We start from the raw sequence: 20091 nt of genomic DNA, 5'->3' as shown, positions 1-20091 counted from the left end.
AAATTAAGAAGGAAGTCCATCAGTATTCTCTCTCCATATCTTTTTTTGTGTGTATGCTATGCAAATGATTAGAAAAGCTAGACTCAATGAAGAAGAATGTGGCATCAGGATCAAAGGAAGATTCAGATTCATCAGTGATCTTCATTATGCAGCTGACACAACTGTGCTTGCTGAAAGTGAGGAGGACTTGAAGCACCTGTTGCAGAAGATAAAAAAATACAGACTTCAATATGGATTGCAGCTCAACATTTAGAAAACAAAGATTCTTACCACTGGACCAACAGGCAACATCATATTAGATGGAGAAAAGATTGAAACTGTCAACAACTTCATCTTTCTTGGATCCACAGTCAACACCCTTGATACCAGAAGTCAGGAAATCAGAAGATGTATTGCAGTGAGAAAGTGTAGTCAGGGACCTCTCCATATTATTGAGGAGCATGATGCCAGTTTGAGCACTAAGATGCATCTGATTCCAGGTATGGTCTTTCCGATCACTTGCTACGCATCTGAGTTGGACAGTGAATGAGGATCACAGAAGAATTATTAATGCCTTTGAGCTATGGTGTTGGAGAAGATTTTTGAACATCTCATGGATTTTAAAAAAAATACGTTTTAGAGAAAGTGCAGACAGAATACTCCTTGGAGGTCAAGATTATAAAGCTTCATCTCACATGCTTTGGGCATGTTACTAGGAGAAGATATTTCTTGGAGAGGAACATCATGCTTGCAAAGGCAGAGTTGGTGAAGGAGAAGAAGACCCTCAACCAGGTGGATTGACACAGTGACTGCCGCCATTGGCTCTAGTGTATCAGGAAGTGTGAGAATGCCACAGGATAGAACAGGGTTCAGATCTGTTGTTCATAGGGTTGTTGTGGGTCACATTCAACTCGACGGCACTTAAAAAGACAACAACCACAGTGGGGCTGATTGTACCCCATATTGGTAGAGGTGAAGTTGCAGCACATAATCAACTAAGAAAATGTGAGTATAGTTAACCATCATGGACTGCAGTACTCAGAAAATAGGCTGACTCTAGTGGCCATTGTGCTGACTACTTAGACAGGATATCTCTATTTTCTTGATCTCTGAAAGCAAAAGAATTCAAGATTTCTGGATCAAGTGACAGCAGTCTAATAAGAATTGTCAAAATAGAGTCACAGCCCTCCAATCAGTTCTAAGATGAGCCAGTTTATAGAGCCCTTTAAATGGGAGCTCTGGTGGCCTACTAGCAAGAAGCTGTGCTCCAGTTCCAAAGGTGTGCAATTTGAATCCACCAGATGCTCCACCTGGAGAAGGAGGGGCAATCTTCTCTTGTGCCAGTCTGATCTGATGGTACACAACAAGGAAAAAAAAAGACTTGGATCAGAACCCTTTTTTATTGTTTTATTTAAATTTATTATTAATTCCAGTAAAAATTTACAGAGACTTTGGATTTCCATTCATTCATTGTTGCACTTTTCTCCCCTCCCAACCCTCCCCCCAGAACACTACACTCTTGGAAAAGTAAAAGAAAAATTCTTTCATTGTTTTACAAACCCTCCCCCAGGGCCACTCCACCATGTAGCCTTCATGACTCCAGTCATGACAAAAATACCTAATCACATATCCCTTTTAAACAGTTTGCTCCTTCATCTGTTTCAATGCAGTATACATTATTGAACCCATTTTTCTTAATCTCTCCCCAACCCCATGTCAGTCCTTTTTCACAACAGTGGCACCATGCAGTATTTGTCCTTTTGTGACTGAGATACTTCATTCAGCATAATGTCCTCCAGAGTCATCCATTTTGGATAATATTGCATGAGTTCCTTGTTTTTCAATGCAGCGTAGTATTCCATTGTGTGAATATACCACAGCTTCTCTGTCTATTCATTTGTTGATGGACACTTAGGTTGTTTCTAACTCCTTGCTGTTTTGAACAAAGTTGCAATAAACATGGGTGTGCATATATCTGCTTGGATGTCAGGGATCAGAACCCTTTAAATACAGGGGAACCCATATTCTGTTGAGGGAGAACCCTGTGATATTGCCAAGAATGTATCCTATTAATCTTTCTCTCATCTTTCCCCAAAGAATATAGAATAATTACTCTGTAGATTTTTAAGACAATAACTAATCTGTTAGGAAAGAAGAGAAAAGAACTAAACTTTTCAAGAGTTACTGGACACTGACTCTGAACTGACACTAATTGTAGGAGACCCAAAATATCAATCTGAGCCATCAGAATTGGAGCATATGAAAGTCAAGTTATTAATCGAGTCTTAGCTCAGACCCATCTAACAGTTGGTCTAGTGGGTTCCCAATTCTATCCACTGGTGATTTCCCTAATTACAGAATGCATAATTTGAATAGACATACTCGATAACTACAAGAACCCCTACACTGTGTCTCATGACATGTAGAATAAGGGTTCTGATGGTAGGAAAAGCAGTGAAAACCATTAGTACTGCCTCTAAATAGAAAAAATAGTACACCGAAAGCAATAGCACATTCTTGGAGGGATTGAAGTAAATAGTGCTATTTGAGAAAACAAAGCAAGGGATTATAACAGAATGTGCAAATATCTGGTGTTAGAATGCCAAAAAAGAAAGAACATGCTTGGCATTTCTCAAGTTGAAAGATTCGAAGAACACATTTTAAGCCTCAATTTGCAATACTGAAAGATTCTGTAGACAAAATCTTGAATGATCTGAGAAGCTTCCAAAGATGAAAGGAATACAGAGTCATTTGACTGAAATAATTGATTGACACTTAAACCATTCAGGAAGTAGCATATGATAAAAAAACTATGAATAGGACTGAAGGAAGAATTTCAAGCTATGTTGACAGCATTGGTAAAAATATAAGCCCCAGAAATTGATGGAATATCAGTTGACATGATCCAGTAAATAGATGAAGCTCTGGACATGCTCACTAGTCAAGAAGTTTGGAAGACTACTTGGCCAACAGAAAGAGATCCATATTTGTTCCCATCCCCCCAAAAAGGTGATTCAACAGAATGTGGAAATTATTGAACAGTAACTTAAATAATTCATGTAAAAACTTGATGGAAATAATTTTAAAATGGTTGGAACTATAATATCTCATTAAGGAACTGTCAGAAATTCAAGCTGAATTTGGAAGAGGCTGTGACATGAGTGATATCATTGCTCATGTCATATGGTTTGTGGCTGAAATCAGAGAAAACCAGAAAGATGATTATTTGTGTTTTATTGACTATGCAAAGGCATTTGGCTGTGTGAATCATAACAAAGTTTGGCTAACATTGAGAATTCCAGAATGGGAATTCCCCAAACACTTAATTGTGCTCATACAAAACCAAGAAGCAGTTGTTTGAATAGAGGAAGGGAACAATAAATATAGGGTTTAAAGTGAGTAAATGCAAGTTATGCAAATGACACAACCTTACTTGCTGAAAGTTTAGAGGACTTTAAACACTTGCTGTAGAACATCGGAGACTACAGTCTTCAATATGAATGACATCTCAACATCAATAAAACAAAAGTCCTCTCCTGGACCAATAGGCAACATCATGATAGATCAAGAAAAGATCAAGTCAACGATTTTGTTTTACTTGGACCCACAGTCAATACCAATGACAACAGTAGTCAAGAAATCACAAGATGGATTGCACTGGGAGAAGTCTGTTGTCAAGGACCTCTCAAACTTGTAAAGAGCAAAGATGTGAATTTGAAGATTGAGATGCACCTCACACAAGCCATGGTATTGTCAGTTGCTTGAAAGTTCAGTGACTAAGGATGACAGAAGAACTAGATGCCTTTGAATTGTGTTCATGGAGAGTACAGATTCCCCTGGCCTGCCAAAAGAACAAACAAGTCTGTTGGAGAAAGGAAATTATGATGCTCTTTAGAGGCAGATATGATGAAACCTCATCTCACATGCTTTGGGTATCTGTCAGCAAAGTCCAGATCGGGGTTGGAGGTGGGGTGGGGCGAAGGAACATTTCAACAAAATGGATTGACACAGTGACTGTCAATGGCCTTGAGAATATCTGAGTTCATAAGGATGGTACAGGATAAGACAAGATTCACATGCATCGTTTCTAGGGATCAGATGAATTATATTCGAATCAATGACACTCAACATCATCTAGGACTTGGAGGATACAGGGGTGGTAATTCCTTCATCATTCCCATTCTACTCATCTATTTGGCTTATAATAATAAAAACAGGATGACATTTCAGCGACCAGCCTGTGCATCCCCTCCGCTGGCTCCCCAGTCCTCGCGGCTTGTTGCAGCTGTGCCCCTCAGGGCCAGGAGCCATGGCGCTGGCCTGCTCTATCCCGCGCACATCCCCACCTCCCCGCTGCAGAAGGCACTGCTGACCGTGGGTTTGGCCTCAATGGCCCTTTACATCCCCTGCCGCCCGCTAAGGTCGCTCGGGCTGGCCACTCCGGCGGCGGGATCGTGATGCGCACCCTTCCCTGGCAAACTTGCGAGGGTCACAATACCTTGAATAAGCTAGAGGACAGACTAGCAGAACCTTCAAACAAACCTGGATGCACCACCGGCACATTTTACAAAAATAAAATTGGCCTACGTGCCAACCCTAAACTCACCTGAATCCAAATCTGCCTGGTAGAGCTGAGAGGAAGGAAGAATGAAACCTGGGCGTCTGCCCTTTGCTCTTGTTTCATGGAAGATGCTGCCGTGCAACCACATAGAGAACTTTTAGAATTTTTTTGGTATAAATTTTTCTTGATTTTCATATAATACCTTTACAGTATGCTTCATCCATATACATTGATTTGTACAATCTTTCATTTACGCGTGGACCAGTAACAGAAAGATTGGTAGTTCTTGCCCACCCTGGGGCACCTTGCAAGAAAGGTCTGATGATAGGTTTTTTTTTAACAATTGAAAACTTACAGAACCCAGTACTGTTCTGACACACATGGAATCTCCAGGATTGGAATTTACTCTAAGGCAAATGATTCTGTTGAGTTACAGCTTTCCACTATGAAGTAAACTATATGCAATCAAGAGCTGTGCTGACTGACGACCTTACTCTGCTCTGTCTGCCCCATTTGGATAGTGCCTCGCACATAATACAAAGTCAGTAAATTGCTGACTAAATGAAATAGAGCTTTTAACATTGTTTTACTATTTATTCTTTAGTGCCTTTTTCATCCTAAGATTCTTTAGTGTGGGAAGTACTATTACTCCTACTAATAAAGATGAGAATAATAAAAAAAAATAAAAATAAAAACAGGTGGATTGTGGAGAATTACATTGGATTATGAAGATGTTACCATGTGATGGTTCCAATTGCAGAAGCTGTCCCAGGTGTGGTTTCATTGCTTGAGCAAACTAATGAGCAGCTATTGGTCTCAGCTGGAGTCTCACTCAGCATTTCTTAAGCTGAAGGAACTGAAGAACAAACTCAAGCCTTGAGTTGTAATACTTAAGGATGCTGTGGGCAGAATATTAAATGATCCAAAAAGCATTGAAAGAAGTATGTAAGGAGTATACAGCGTCACTGTACCAAAAAGAATTTACTGACACAGAACAATTTCATGAAACAATATATGATCAAGAGCCAATGGGGATGAAGGAGGAAGTTCATACTTCTCTTAAGGAATTGGCAAAACACAAGACCTCAGGAGTTGACAGCTTACCAGTTGACATATTTCCATAAACAAATGATACCCTCAACGTGCTAACAAGGTTGTGCCAAGAAATCCAAAGGACAACTTCCTGGCCAACTGGCTGGAAGAGATCCATATTTATTCCTATCTCCAAAAAAAAAAAAATGTGACCTGATAAAGTGTGGAAATTATTGAATAGTATCACTAATATCACACACAAAATCCTGCTAAAGATTACCCAAAAATGACTGGAACAGTGCAATAACACAGAACTACCAGAAATACAAGCTGAGTTTAGAAGAGGCTTTGGCACTAGAGACATTGTTGCTAATGTCAGATGGAACTGGTTGAAAGCAAAGAGTACCAGAAGAATGTCTGTGCTTCATTGAGTATGCAAAGGCATTTGACTGTGTAGACGACAACAAACTGTTGCTAATTTTGAGAAGAATGGGAATCCCAGAACATCTGATTTATGTTCATGTGAAACCTATACTTGGACCAGGACGTAGTGGTCAGAACAGAGCAGGGAAACACAGCCTGGTTCAAAAGCAGGAAAGGAGTACATCAGGGATGCATCCGGTCTCCAGATGTTTTCAATCTTTATGAAGAACAAATCATTCAAGAGGCTGGACTTCATGAGGACAACTGTGTGGCGTCAGGACTGGAGGAAGACTCATCAACAACCTGTGTTAAACAGATGATACAACCTTGCATGCCAAAACTGAGGAGAACCTGAAGTGGTTGCTACAGAAGGCCAAGGACTGTAGTCTTCAATATAGATTGAAACTAAACATCAGGAAGACAAGGATTCTCATGACTGGGCCAGTTGGCAACACTATGACAGATGGAGATGAGACTGAGGTTATTAACAATTTCAGCTTGCTCAGCTCCACAATCAACACTCTGGTAAAGCTGCTGTCAGGGACCTCTCCAGAATGCTGCGGAACGGTGACATCAGTCTAGAGACTAAGATGTGCCTGATCCAGGCCAAGGTTTTCACAATTACATGTTATGGATCAGAGAATTGGACAATGACTAAGGATGATGCCTTTGATTTATGATGCTAGAGAAGAGTATTGAGCATACCGTGGACAGTCAGGAAAACAAATAGGTCTGTCTTGGAGAGGGTGAAACCAAGTTTCTCCTTGGAGGCTAGGGTTTGTTTGGTTTTTTATTTTATTTTTTTTTTAATGAAAGTTTACAGAGACTTTGGATTTCCATTCATTCATTGTTGCACTTTTCTCCATGCCCCCCCCATTTTGCTTTTCTTTTTGAAAAATAAAAGAGAAAATTCTTTGTTATTCAGTCCCTCCCCCCAAGTCCACGCCACTATGCTGCCTTCGTTCTGGAATCCTGTCATAATAATAATATCTAATCATATATCCCTTTTAAACAGTTCTCTCCCTCATCTGTTTCAATGAAGTATACATTATTTATCCTAGATTTTGATGCTCTGTCTCATATACTTTGGGCATGTCGCCAGGAGGAACCAGTCCTTGGAGAAGGACATCATGCTTGGAAGAGTGGAGGGACAGTGCAGGAGAGGAAGATCCCAGATGAGATGGTTTGACATAATAACTGAGGCGATGGGATTAGGTGTGTCAGTGAGACTGGCTCAGGAGAGGGCAGGTTCAGAGCTGTTGTACATAGGTTGCTATGAGTTGCAGGTGACTTGACAACACACAACAACAACACTTGATCTCACATGAAACTGTGAATCTGGCCTGAAGGAAGAATTTGGCAGTTTCCCCAGCACCCCCCAGCTTGATCACTTCCTGAGAAACTTGATAACACCTAAGCTGGTCATATCAAAGACCAGACCATAGATCCTGATAAGAGTCTGAGCTTGATGAAAAAAGCTAAGACCGAACTTAATTAATAAGCCAAATTCTGAGAAGTACCATCTTAGTCCTCCCCAGGACCCCTATAAAAAGGAAAGCCCCCAAATGCCCACACGCTATTTTGATCTTGTCTGCATGCTATGCAGCCAGGTCAGTTGGCGTCCCTCTCAGACCACACAATAAAGGCCTGTTCATTTCTTGGGACCAATTCCTTTCTTTCTTTCTCTTCCTCGCACCCTTTTTTGTATATAATATGGCCAATGCCTTTTTCTGATTCTGATTTCTAAGAATCACTTTAAGTAATTTACCTTCAGCTAGCAAGGCCTGTACTACACCTCCACTGTCCTAGCTCAAAGGTCTATCAACTCATTTATGTCATAATTTCATTTGTAGGGACCTTGATGCTGTAAAAATCTTTTAACAGTCTGTTATTGGAGTGTGAGTGGCACCACTCACTGTTACTCTTAATGACCCACTTAGCAAAGTTTTGCTTCCTGTTTCTGAAACACTATACACTGTGATTCCAGAGTCTTAGTTCCAAAGGAAGAAATTCACCCACTGAAAGATACAACATTGATTCCATGCCACCCAGCCACTTTGGGTTTCTCATGCCGTAGGATCAACAGGTAAGGAAGGGAGTTAATATATTGCCTTCTGTGATTCATCCTGATTATCAATGAGATATCAGATTGATACTACATATTGGAGGCAACAAAAGATATACTTGGAATCTAGGAAATTCCTTAGGATTTCTTTTAGGGTATCTTTCTTAGGAGTATCTTTTAATACTGCTGTGTCCTGTGGTTAAGGTCAGTGGAAAAGTGCAGCAGACAAATTGAAGCATGACTGCTAATGGCCCAGAACCTACAGGAAGTAAGATTTTCATACACCAGGCAGAGTACTTTGGCCAGCCAACTTGTTGGCAGAGGACAAAGGAATTACAGAATAGGTGGTGACAGAAAGTAGTTCTAAGAACCATTTGACTATAATTCTTACTAGAATTTCTTACCTTATTGTACATGGATCTCTTTTCTTCCCTCTCCCTCCTTCTCTATTTCTCTCTCATTCCTTCACTTCTCTTTCTTCCTTTCTCTTTTTTTTCCTATTTCTCTTCTCTCGCTTTCTGTGTTCTTGTTATTAGGTGCTATAAAATTGGTTCCAACTCTCAGTGATTTTAGGTGCTCTGCCTGATACTCTCCCATCCTCACAGTCTCTGTTGTGCCAAGCTTGTTGTATTCACTGTTCCAGTGCATCTGCTTTCCCAGGCTTCGTTTATACTTTACAAGAGCTCTGATGTGGTTTTTTCCTGGCATTAAATGTGATACCTAGATAAGAGAAACAATCCTTGCTGCTTATATTCTTATGGTTAAGGGTTAACAAAATGTACAATTTTTTATGATCCTTCAATAAAAGAAGCTGTAAACAAATCAGTACCTTTATTCATTTAATTGTGGAAAGTGTTCCAGCCTTTACATTTCAATCCTCCCGATTTTGAAGGCAGCTAATTACGGAATTGTGTTTTGACCTTTTAAAAGAGGAAATTCCCACTGAATGAGTGTTGATTGTATCTAAAATTCACTTTCCCTTGCTTTCATGAATAAGATGAGGGAAATAAGAAATTATCCTGTAAGAGTCTGAAAGCCGGTGCTTCAGTTGCTTGTCTCTCAATGGTTTGATTTCCTTTGCAGGCCCCTTTTGGATATGTGCCACATTGGTCTTTGCCATAGCAATTAGTGGGAATCTTTCCAATTTTTTAATCCATCTGGGAGAGAAGACGTACCATTATGTGCCTGAATTCCAGAAAGGTTGGTGAATAGCTTGACTAATCTGGAAAGCTATCAGTTTATATCCATGAATTCTTTTTCTTTTTAATTCTTAGAGTCCTCTCTCCAGGTGCTAGGTGCTATAGCTGTTGCTTTCTGTGTATAGGAGTTCAAACATTCCTGCTGTTTCAGAATTTACCACTGACCAGTATAAATCCACATAGTCTTTTGGAAGATATAAAGCAAGGCCCAATAGCTACTGAAATTTTTCCTAAGAAAAATGTACAAAATAAGTAAAAAACAGTATGGATGAAGGTCTTCATATAGTTTATTTGCATTATCCAAAAGTCAAAACCCAGTAGGAATATTATTATTTTAGGGTCTTTGCATTAAGTTACTAAGTTGTGAAGACCCATTGAGCTGGGAGAGTCTGCAATGCTAATTATGAAGCTGTAGAGCTGCACTGAAAACTCATGCATTATGCCTGTGTTGTGTTAGCAGCCTTGTTAGAAGTCTACCGATAACCAACATTGCAGGAATGAGTGTCCTAGAGATGGACGTGTGAATGACACTCCCGCATTAAAACTTCCTTTCTTGTATCATCAGTATGTTGTTGTTAAGAGCCATCGAGTCATAGATGACTCACAGCGACCCTATGAATGAAAGACCCGAACACTTGTATAACTTCCATCCTTTCTCCAGATTCATAGGGTTTCCAGAGGCAAGCTATTTCGGAAGTGGATGCCACTCCTACTTCCAAGCTTGTTTTAATCAGGAGCTCCACCAAACACTGTCCAACATGGGTACCCATTATCGCAAGAGGCCATCCTATGATCCGGCATAAACCAATTCACCATACAGTAGCCCTCAGCCTGCAGGTGTGGCCAAGCATTTCAGTATTTTAAAATTCTGGCTGCCCAAATGCTGACGGACTCTGGGCCGGAGACCCCCAGTTCATTTGGCAAGTCCCATCTGTGGACACCCACTTGGGACGAAAAGAAAGCCATAAGAACCCCGAGCGTTCCATACTTGTCCCTCCTCAGGGACACTGTCATCAGTACAGTGTTGTTTAAAAATAGCTTTTAGGAACATGGCCGATGACGGCCTCCCCACAGTGAAAAACATCCTTCTAGGAGATTGACCTTCTTTGTCACTTTTTCAGCATTCTGCCTCTCTCCCCCTTGTTCTCCAGTTGAGAGACCCTTTCTATTTTTTACTCGTTTTTAGTAAAGCAAATCATTCATAAATGTTACGTTTGCAGTATTAATTACAGTGACCAGTGCCTTTTGTCTGCACTTCTCATCCAGTGCTCACTGTGCCTTGCCTGTTCTGTCACTCTGCCCATTTTTCCACTAATCTCTGGGACTTAGTTTTTGATTTGGGGTAGTTGGGGTTTTTTTAGAGATCCTTAGCAGACTGCTATACTACGTGTCCTTCAATAAATCAGGGAGCTCTGATGGCAGAATCTATAGTGACTCGTGCTGCTAACCAACAGACTGTGTGTGACGCCACTGGCTGTTTGGATATACCAGGTGGGTGGGCTCCTCCTTTTGTAATTTACAGCTTTGAAATCATATGGGGGACTGCTGTGAGTCTCAGCCAAGTGTATGGTAGGAGGATTCTTTTTCTCAATAAAGCATTCAGTGTTATTCCTAGGTCCAGATATCCATAGTAGAAATTCTCTTCTCCATCACTTACTTTGCTGTCCAGGAAACAGGCACTGTGTCAGCAGAATTCCATTTGGGCTAAATGAGGAGTTCCCAATGTGTAAAAACTGGCCTGGGAGCTAAAACTGTTGCACAGTCCTACGTCTTGACCAGAGTCTGACTGTAATAGCTGGGTGTGCCTTTGTCCTTGCCTAGAGCATTAAAATGAATTAACTGCTGATTTTCCTATAGGAAGGACTGGTGATAGAGGCTTAGCCACACTTTATGATCCTCCACTCCAGAAGAGGAAAAAGGAATCCTCTAGGGTGTGCTGCTACTGGAGGAGAAGAAGGAAGGAGGGACAGTGATATACTGAACATTGCTGCTCTGAGGAGCCACTAAATAGCATTTCTGCCACAGAGACAGAATTATTTAAAGAAGAAAGTGAAACTGGAGAATATTTCCAGCAATTCATCAATGAGCTGGAACTCCCCATTTCATAGACAGAAAGATCTCTAAGTAGCATGCAGAGCAAGTTAATCTGTACCCAGGGCATTTTAATAAATTTGCTAAAGAAATCAGTGTCAGCTCTTGTTATACAAGGAAAGAGGATGTGTTCTTCCAAGGGGATAGTTGACTTTTATTTGATTGAAATGTTCAGTATATTTAAACACTTGCAGTTGGCCCTCTGAAGCATTTTGGTTACATAATTCTGGTTTTTTAATAATATTGTTTTTATATGTCTTTGAGGCATAACTGACCCTCCAGTAGGTTTTCAGATTGCCCATCTTTCTCCTGTGGACCCACTGATGGATTTGAACCGTCTGACTTTCGGTTGGCAGAGCAACACATTATCAGGAGACCATCAGAGCTCCAACTAATAATAATAATAGTTATTATTAAATGAATTATAAACATAATTTAGAAGACTACTAGTCATTACAAATAGACAACTGTTAATAATTCATTAATTCAATAAACATTCCAGAGTTGCCCTGCTTAGGGACTGTGAAGACCAGTGAGACACAATCTCTATCATTCAAAGACCCTGTAATCTAAAGAAGTAGGTGGATGTTAGGAAATAAATACAGTATTGTCAAAAGAGGCCCTAGTGACATAACAGCTAAGTAATCAGTTGCTGATCAATAGATTGCTGGTTCGGTGGTACAGCCACTGTGGAAGGTGATCTGGCGCTTTTTCAAAAAGTTGGAAATAGAAGTACCATTTGACCCAGTAATTCCACTACTGGGAACATACCCTAAAGAAATCAGATCCATGACTCAAACAGATGTTTGCACACCCATGTTTATTGCTGCATTATTCATAATAATGAGATAGAAGCAACTCAAGTGCCCATCAGCAATTGAATGGATAGAAAAACTATGGTACATACACACAATAGAATATTACACAACATTAAAAAACAATAAACTTGTAAAATATTAACATGGGTGAACCATTATGTTGAGGGAAGTTTCAGTCACAAAAGGATATATGGCATAACACCACTGTTATAAAATAGGACTGACATGAGGAGTTGGGGGAGAATAGGAAAAGAGTGGATAGATAATGAACCCTGCATTGGAACAGATAAGGGAAAGAACTGTCTGAAAGGGAAGTGTGATTAGGCATTGTATAAACAACAATCTGGAACAAGAAGGACATTGTAGAGTGGACTGGGTCGGGGAGAGGAAGGAAAATGTGCATGTGCAGCAAAGAAGGAATAAAAACCCATTCTTTCTGTAAACTTTTGCTAAAGTCACAATAAAATGAAAAAAAAAAAAAAAAGATTGGAGATTCAAACATACTTGGAGGCCCCACAGGAAAAAAACCCTAGCTATCTCTCCCATAAAGATTACAGTGTTGTAAACTGAATGAGGCAGGTTTGGTCTGTTCTGTAGGGTTGCTGTAAATGGGAATCAACTTGATGACAAGCAACAACTAGAAAGAGACAATTGGCCATGCTTTCCTAAGGTATTAATGGTGTGTTAGTTATTAAAACTGTGTCCTCACTTCTTCAGTGTCCATAGCAGCTACCGTCATCTATGCCTATGCCTGGCTTGTTCCTTTTGCGCTCTGGGGTTTTCTCATGTGGAGAAACAGCAAAGTTATGAACATCGTTTCCTACTCGTTTTTGGAGATTGTGTGCGTCTATGGATATTCACTCTTCATTTATATTCCCACAGCAGTAAGTATCATCGCTTATGGAACAGATTTTGAACGATACCCAGTTCTTAATTGAAAATTCAGCCAGCATCATCATTCCAACCTATCACATAACACTCCTGTGCTCCTGAAAAATACCCTTTGACTTCAAGTTGATCATGGATAGAGTTAAGGAGCCAAGTGCCTTCACTGAATCTCGAGCCCTTCATTATAAAAGCATTTGCTTCAGTCTGCATGCTGGTGGTGCTTCTCTGGCTGCTGTGAAAAACCAGAACGCAGTGGGGCTCAGATCCTGATTGGTTTAGAGACTGTTATAAGTACATATGCCTGGAATGAACAAACACCTCTCTGAAATGCCTCCCAAGATCCCTTTTCTCTTCTTTCAGATACTGTGGATCATCCCCCAAAAAGCTGTTCGCTGGATTCTAGTCATGATTGCACTGGGCATCTCAGGATCTGTCTTGGCAATGACATTTTGGCCAGCTGTTCGTGAAGATAACCGACGCATTGCATTGGCTACAATTGTGACGATTGTGTTGCTTCATATGCTTCTTTCTGTGGGCTGTTTGGTATGATCTTGTTGCTATATTCTTTTAGGGTGCTTTATATGCAAACGCTGAAAGACCTCAAACTATTAGAGTTGATGGTTCTTTTAAGACAGCTCCATGATATAATATCATTTAAAATAGATGCTCCTGGGTGGGAGAGTGATCAAGTTATGAGATAGTCTTTGTAATATCTAGCTTTACCTAAAATCTGAAATTTAAAATTTGTTCTCTGGCCAGAGGGAAGTGTGGGTGAATGAGTCTATAGATGAGTTGACTACAGAAATGGAGAGAATCTTTCCTTTATGTCTTTGCTAGTTTTCTCTATATACCAGCAAAGATAGAAATATTGAAAATGAAATAAAATACAGGGTATTGGAGTTGCCTTAAAGGTGAACAACATTTAAAGTTCTTTTTAATTTCTTATGTTTAGTTGTCTTTTTAGGACGAGCGTATACCTTTTGAGTCAACAGGCTTAGATTGAAAATGAGCCCTGTTACTCACTGGCTGTGTGAGCTTGGGCATGTTGCCTAACTTTTCTGAACCTTAATCTCTTCATCTGTAAACATGGATGTAATATGTCCTGTCACATAGTTTTATCATCTTTCCTTTGATCCTAAGGAGATATTGTTTAATATCTTTGGTATACAGTGTATGCAAAAATTACTGTGCATATCCTTAGCAAGCCATGGAGCAACTTTTTTTTGGGGAAAAACCTCAGAGTCCAAGAATGCTAAAAATCACTGATCTTGTAAAGGACATGGCCATGGAAAGATGTTTTGAAAACGTTTAGAACATATATGCCTAGTACATGTCCTGACCTTTGGTCAAGTTTTGCAATAGTTTTGCAGATATTTCTTAGACACCATTTGGTCTTTAATATTTTTGCATAGACAGTTACACTTCTTTAGTAAATCCTGATGTTTTATCATTAAATAAGCCTCATCCAAAGGAGTGGCATCCATTTCCTAAACAGCATGCCTCCGGAAACTCTGTGAATGTCAATAGTTGTAGAGGCATTTTAGGCCTTTCGTTCATAGGGTCACTATGAGTTGTGCTCGACTCCAAGGCAATCAACAACCACCACCAAAGTACTGAGTTCTGAAACACAGACTTAGTTTATGTCCATTTTACATGTGCCTTAGCATTGAGCTCCTGAGACAGAACTGCAGGTTTGGCTTCTGGCAGAGTGACACCATCAATTTCTGGCACTCGAGTCTCTGGTTCAGTCCCTCCATGCTGCTGTGAGCCATCTGTGTGCTGAAGAAGAATGCCCTTTCCTTTGTAACTAATTGCATCTTACTGGCATCTTCCCTTCTGTCTTCTGATCTCCCCCCCTCCCGCCCCCCCCACCTGGCTGAGAAAATACTGAGGAGAAAGAGGCAGGGGGGGAAACTATTGCCTTTGTTGAGTCCTGTGAGGACTCAGAGGAGCAGGGCAGATTGGACAATGGAGCAGAAGGTGTTACCTTCATTAGCATTAGGAGTCCATTTCAATGGCACCTGTGACGGATCTTACACTTCCTATATGCCTTTTATTCCTTTTGGGGTTAATAGCATTAAAAATAGAATTATTGTTCCTCTTGCTACTAAGGAACTTTATTAAAGAGAGCATTATTATGAAGTAAAGCATGCTGGATTGGGAGCCCTTAGCATTGTAGGCCTAGGAAGTGGCATAGCTCTTTCGAACCTGGATTTCCTTCCCAATCAAAGAGAGATGTATTGTCATGAACTTTGTGAGACAGCTTTGAAAGCCTTTTATATACTACTGTAAGGAGCACTTTAGATAGAAAGACGTTATTAAAAGAGGCCCATGTACTCAGAAAGTGCCAGAGTTAGTCTGTTGTTTATTCCTCTGTAGAGCTCCAACGGTTATTCAAGGTCACACAGCTACTAAGTGGACTAAAATGCAAGTCTCTCGCTTTGAAGACAGTCCCCTTTCCATTGTAATGAACTGTGTCTCACTGGCGTTTTTCTGTCTCCTGAACTTCCCTCCCCACCCCCTGCCCACCGTGATACACCTGAGGAGGGAGCAGGAGGAGAAGCTCTGCCTTGGGAGCGGGGCAGGTTGGGCAGTGGAGCACGGAGGTGATTGCAGGCTGCAGACTGTCTGCTGTGCCAGGAACTTCTGGAGGGGAAAGTACAGTTTTTAGTCTGCTACAGGAGCCAGTCTGTAGTCCCATATTTAGCCAAGGGCCCATTGTGCCTGAGTTTTGTTGGCCACACTGCAGAGTGCCTCTTTCTTTTTTCTTCTGGAAGAGATGGATGGTGCAAGAGCCCAGGGATAAGACATTCGGTTCTCTCTTGCCTTAGAGCCTCCTCACTTAGAAAAGGAGGTAACGATGCTGTCTGTAATATCTCTACTGTTCTAAGAATTGAATGGTATTATTTGCAACATGAAAAATCTGACAAGCCGTATAGACGGAGGACATTATTACTATTGGAAGAGCAGAGAAAGGAATTGGCAGGAGAATTACCAGAGCTGAGGGACTCTGGCTGAACCAGACAGTTTGACTCTCTTACTCTCCCCTGGGAAACATGGATTTGTGTTTTTGCCTCAGTGCAGTGAAGCATGTGACAGCCCCACACCTGCTAAGGGCCCCTGGGCAGTTTCTTATGTAAATGATCTCTTAGTTTGCTCTGGAAAACACCTGGGGGATGACTATCCTTATTGCATATGTTTGGAGATGTGCAAGTCTATGTGTGAGGTTCTTACTTCTGATATTAGAGGGTCAAGTCTTCCCAAGGTGTATGTTGCACTCTTAGCTGCCATGGGATTGGCCCCCGTGTGACCCACATATTACCAGAAGGACAGCTCTGTGGGCCTTTATTGGCTGTAATCTTTATGGAAGCAGATTGCCAGGTACTTCTGTGGAACTTCTGGGTGGGTACATTCTGCTAGTGTGGTTAGTGGCTGATTGCACACCACTTGTGCCACCCAGGGTCCCTCCCCGTAGGTGCCAAGTTGGAGAGCAGAAGTGCATCGATTTTGGAACTGGATTCAAATCATTGCTGAGACACACATTAGTTGCATAGCCTTGAACAGCTTTCTCATCTTTCCAGTGAAGATAAATTGCCCATTACAGGCTTATGGGGCAGATTAATGATGTGCCTGGTATGGAGAAGGCACTTTCCAGATGATAGCTGTGCTTGCTATTAAGCACTTGTGGAATTAATGCATTATAGAATTATAGCTTGTCCAAGGAAAGGTTCTTGAAGATCAACTTTTTCAGTCCTTTCGTTTTATAGATAAACAGAGGCCCATAGGGATGGAGTGGCTTGTCCAAAATCATAGAGTGAATTAGTAGGAGAGCTAGATTTAGGATCTGGGCTTCCTGGCTCAGTCAATCTGAGGAGGAGGACCCCCCCCACACCCCAAGTAGGCTAGAAGAAAGCATAGTTTCTGTTCACAGGCGATTTGTCTCAGTGCGCGTGCAGGAGGAGAATGGAGGACAAGCAGTGTGGTCCCTCTTCCCACCTTAAGTCCAAGCTGTCCTTACCTTGCTCACAAGACAGCTACAGGAAGGGGTCCTGGGAGGAGGCCTTTATAAAACTAATAGAGTTCTTGTGGGAATATGAAGATTGGGCAGAGTCTGCAGGAAAAGGCACTGCCTGGAAACGTTTTTGACAAGGGCTGCTGTAGAGTTAGTAAGGAATGTGTGGGAGAAAGCTCCTGTGCGTTGTCTTGGTGCCCTCTTCTGGCTAATATGGAGCAGAGCTGGTAAAATGCTAGCTTTTTGTCTTTTACTTTGTTAAAGCAATGACTTCAAAAACGGAAAATGCGAGCATTCAGTGCTCCTTGCTGTATTAATGGATTCACCTTTATTGTTAGTAACCATTATATAGAGTCTAGTGAGATTGGGATTTTCCAGGGCTAAAGTTAGGCATCTTAGACCTTGAAACGTAGGTGAACAGGGTTTCCCTAACATCTTCCCTCCTCCACTTCCTTATTTGTGGCAGTTAAATTATAGAAGGTGCATGGAAGCACTTAGCAAATCTGTCTTAGCTGAAGAATTATGAGGTAAAACATACCTAGCACTTTGTTTGAAAGCTGTGTGGAGAGCCAGCTAGTTTAGCAGCAGTCTCTTGTGGTTCAGTTCAGTAAATATTGATCATTTATATCATGTGCGCCCTGTACAAGGTACTGATGCCACAGAGGTGAAGAAAGACACAATCCTTGTCCTGGAGGAAAGACTGTAATGTAGCAATCAAGAGCTTGAAAAGGAGCCCAGGTGGCATAATAGTTGAGTGCTTGGCTGCTAACAGAAAGATCAGTAATTTCAGCCCACCCAGAAGCTCTGTGGAAGAAAAGACCTGATGATATTCTCCAGCTGAAGTTTCAGCCTACAGAACCCTATGGAGCAGTTCCACACTGTCACACAATGTCACTATGAACTGACTTGACCACATCCCCTAACAAGAATTTGAGCTTTGCAGTCAGCAGACCTAGTTTGTTCCCTGGTTCCATTCCTCGGAAGTATGTTTGACCAAATGGTGTCCTTTCTGATCCTCAATTTTTTCCTTTGTAAAATGAAGATAACAACTATCTCATGGAGTTGCTGTGAAGATTCAGTCAGATAATGCATCAAGTCAGCTACAACTCACAGCCATCCTATGAACAGCAGATCCAAACCTTACCCTGTCCTGTCCTGTCCTGTCCTCACAATTTCTGCCATCCTCAAGCCCATTGTTGTAGTTATATTGTCAGTCCATCTCGTTGCAAGTCTGTTACCTTTCACTGACTATCTTTCTCTTTTTGTCTTTCTCAGCATGATGTCTTTTTCCAAGGACTAGCCTCTCCTAACAGTATGCCCAAAGCATGTAACATAAAGTTTACCATCCTTGCTTCTTGTTGCCCTTCCTCTAAGATTTGTTTATTTTGGCAGTCCATGGGATATTCAGTACTCTTCACCAGCATGACAGTTCAAAGTCAAAGATTCTTCTTTAGTCTTCCTTATTTACTGCCCAACTTTCAGATGCATAAGAAACAATTGAAAACATTGTGGCTTGAATCAGGTTCACCTTAGTCTTTAAACTGACACCATTGCTCTTTAGCAATTTGGAGAAGTAATTGACAACAGATTTTCTCAAGGCTATATGTCTTTTGATTTCTTGACTGCTGCTATAATGTGTATTGATTGTGGATCCAAGTAAAATTAAGTCACTGACAACTTAATCTTTTCTCTATCACATTGTTGCCTATTGGTCCAATGGTGAAATTTTTTGTTTTCATTTTATTGTGGTTTGAATGAAGTTTACAAAGAAACTGCTTTTTCATTCACTCATTTATACAAATTTATCCCTTTTCCCTCATTCTAGATTGTTAGTTGCATTACTCATTTTTGTTTTCTTGATGGTGAGATGTAATCTATGTTGAAGGCTGTAGTCTTTGACCTTCTGCAGTAAGTGCCTCAAGTCTTCACTTTCCGCAAGCAAGGATGTGTCATTGGCATAACACAAATTGTTGATGAATCTTCGTCCAATCCTGATGCCACATTCTTCTTCATATAGTCCAGCTACTCGGATTATTTGCTCAGCATGCAGATGGAATAGGTATGGAGAAAGGATACAGCCCTAATGCACACTTACTGTGATTTGGTGGGCCTTGGTACCTCCAAGAAATAATTGCCAGGAATGGAGTGTGTCATTTGACCCTGGGGCCCTACGTGCTTAAGCTCTTTGACACCAAAGGAAAGCCGGAACACATGGAGATCTCTAGGTAATGCTGGGCCTCCAGGTGTTGAAGACACTCACAGTCCAGTAAGAGAGACAGACATAAACAAAGATGATTGACACAGGGAAACAATGGAGTCTAGGCATGGAGTCTAGGAGAACACTCAACTAGGACATTGTTTCTTAACTTCGCTTATTGTTCTCTTTATTCCAGGCATATTTTTTTGATGCACCAGAGATGGATCATCTCCTGGCTACAGCTACTCCAAACCAAACAGTTTCAGCAGCCAAGTTCAGCTAAAAAAGAAAGTAAGAGATAATACTTTTATCTCATGCTGTCTAGTACAGTAAAAAATGAACAGTATCAGTTCTGCTACTGTTAGTCTCTCGACCCTTTTTATCTTTTTCCAGAGTTGAGGGTACACACAGTCATGTGTTCTTGTCCATGTTTGTGTGTGTACCTCTCTCTTGTTGAAGATGTCATTTCTGAAATACACATGGTGTTGATTTTATAGTTAGGAAACACAAGCTTAGACTTTATGTAAGACGTCTTATATTTTAGTCCATTTTCTCCTAACCTCTTTCTCTTTTACCTTTTGAACAGCACAGTATTATCAGGGTTTGTTCCATTTGCCCCTGATCCTGGCTGGAACATATTTTTTGGTTTTTTAATCACTTCAGTTACTCTTTGCCTATTGAGCTGAGCATTTAGTGTTTTGTTGGTTTATCATAGTGAACCTTTTGGTCCCTGTCTCCTTTACTTTTGTTTATGTTTTTAATATGTTTTCTTAGTAGTTACAATGACTATTTAATCTAAAAGCCTATTTTTTAACATACTTGAGTA

General features: G+C 40.8%; 1 protein-coding gene across 1 annotated transcript in view; it reads left to right on the top strand.

Moving 5' to 3' along the window:
- YIPF1 (Yip1 domain family, member 1) overlaps positions 1 to 19557 on the top strand; it is a 53829-nt gene extending 34272 nt beyond the window's left edge. The window contains exons 5-8 of the mRNA XM_006879704.1: positions 9144 to 9260; positions 12886 to 13052; positions 13417 to 13599; positions 19462 to 19557. Coding sequence (XP_006879766.1) covers positions 9144 to 9260; positions 12886 to 13052; positions 13417 to 13599; positions 19462 to 19548 — 554 coding nt within the window. The 3' untranslated portion in view covers positions 19549 to 19557. The remainder of the gene's footprint in view (positions 1 to 9143; positions 9261 to 12885; positions 13053 to 13416; positions 13600 to 19461) is intronic.
- The last annotated feature ends 534 nt before the right edge of the window (positions 19558 to 20091 follow it).

Source organism: Elephantulus edwardii, unplaced genomic scaffold, assembly GCF_000299155.1.
Source record: "Elephantulus edwardii isolate Elephantulus edwardi_28Jun2011 unplaced genomic scaffold, EleEdw1.0 scaffold00005, whole genome shotgun sequence".
NCBI lineage: Eukaryota > Metazoa > Chordata > Mammalia > Macroscelidea > Macroscelididae > Elephantulus > Elephantulus edwardii.
This window is presented reverse-complemented; position numbering and strand designations above follow the sequence as displayed.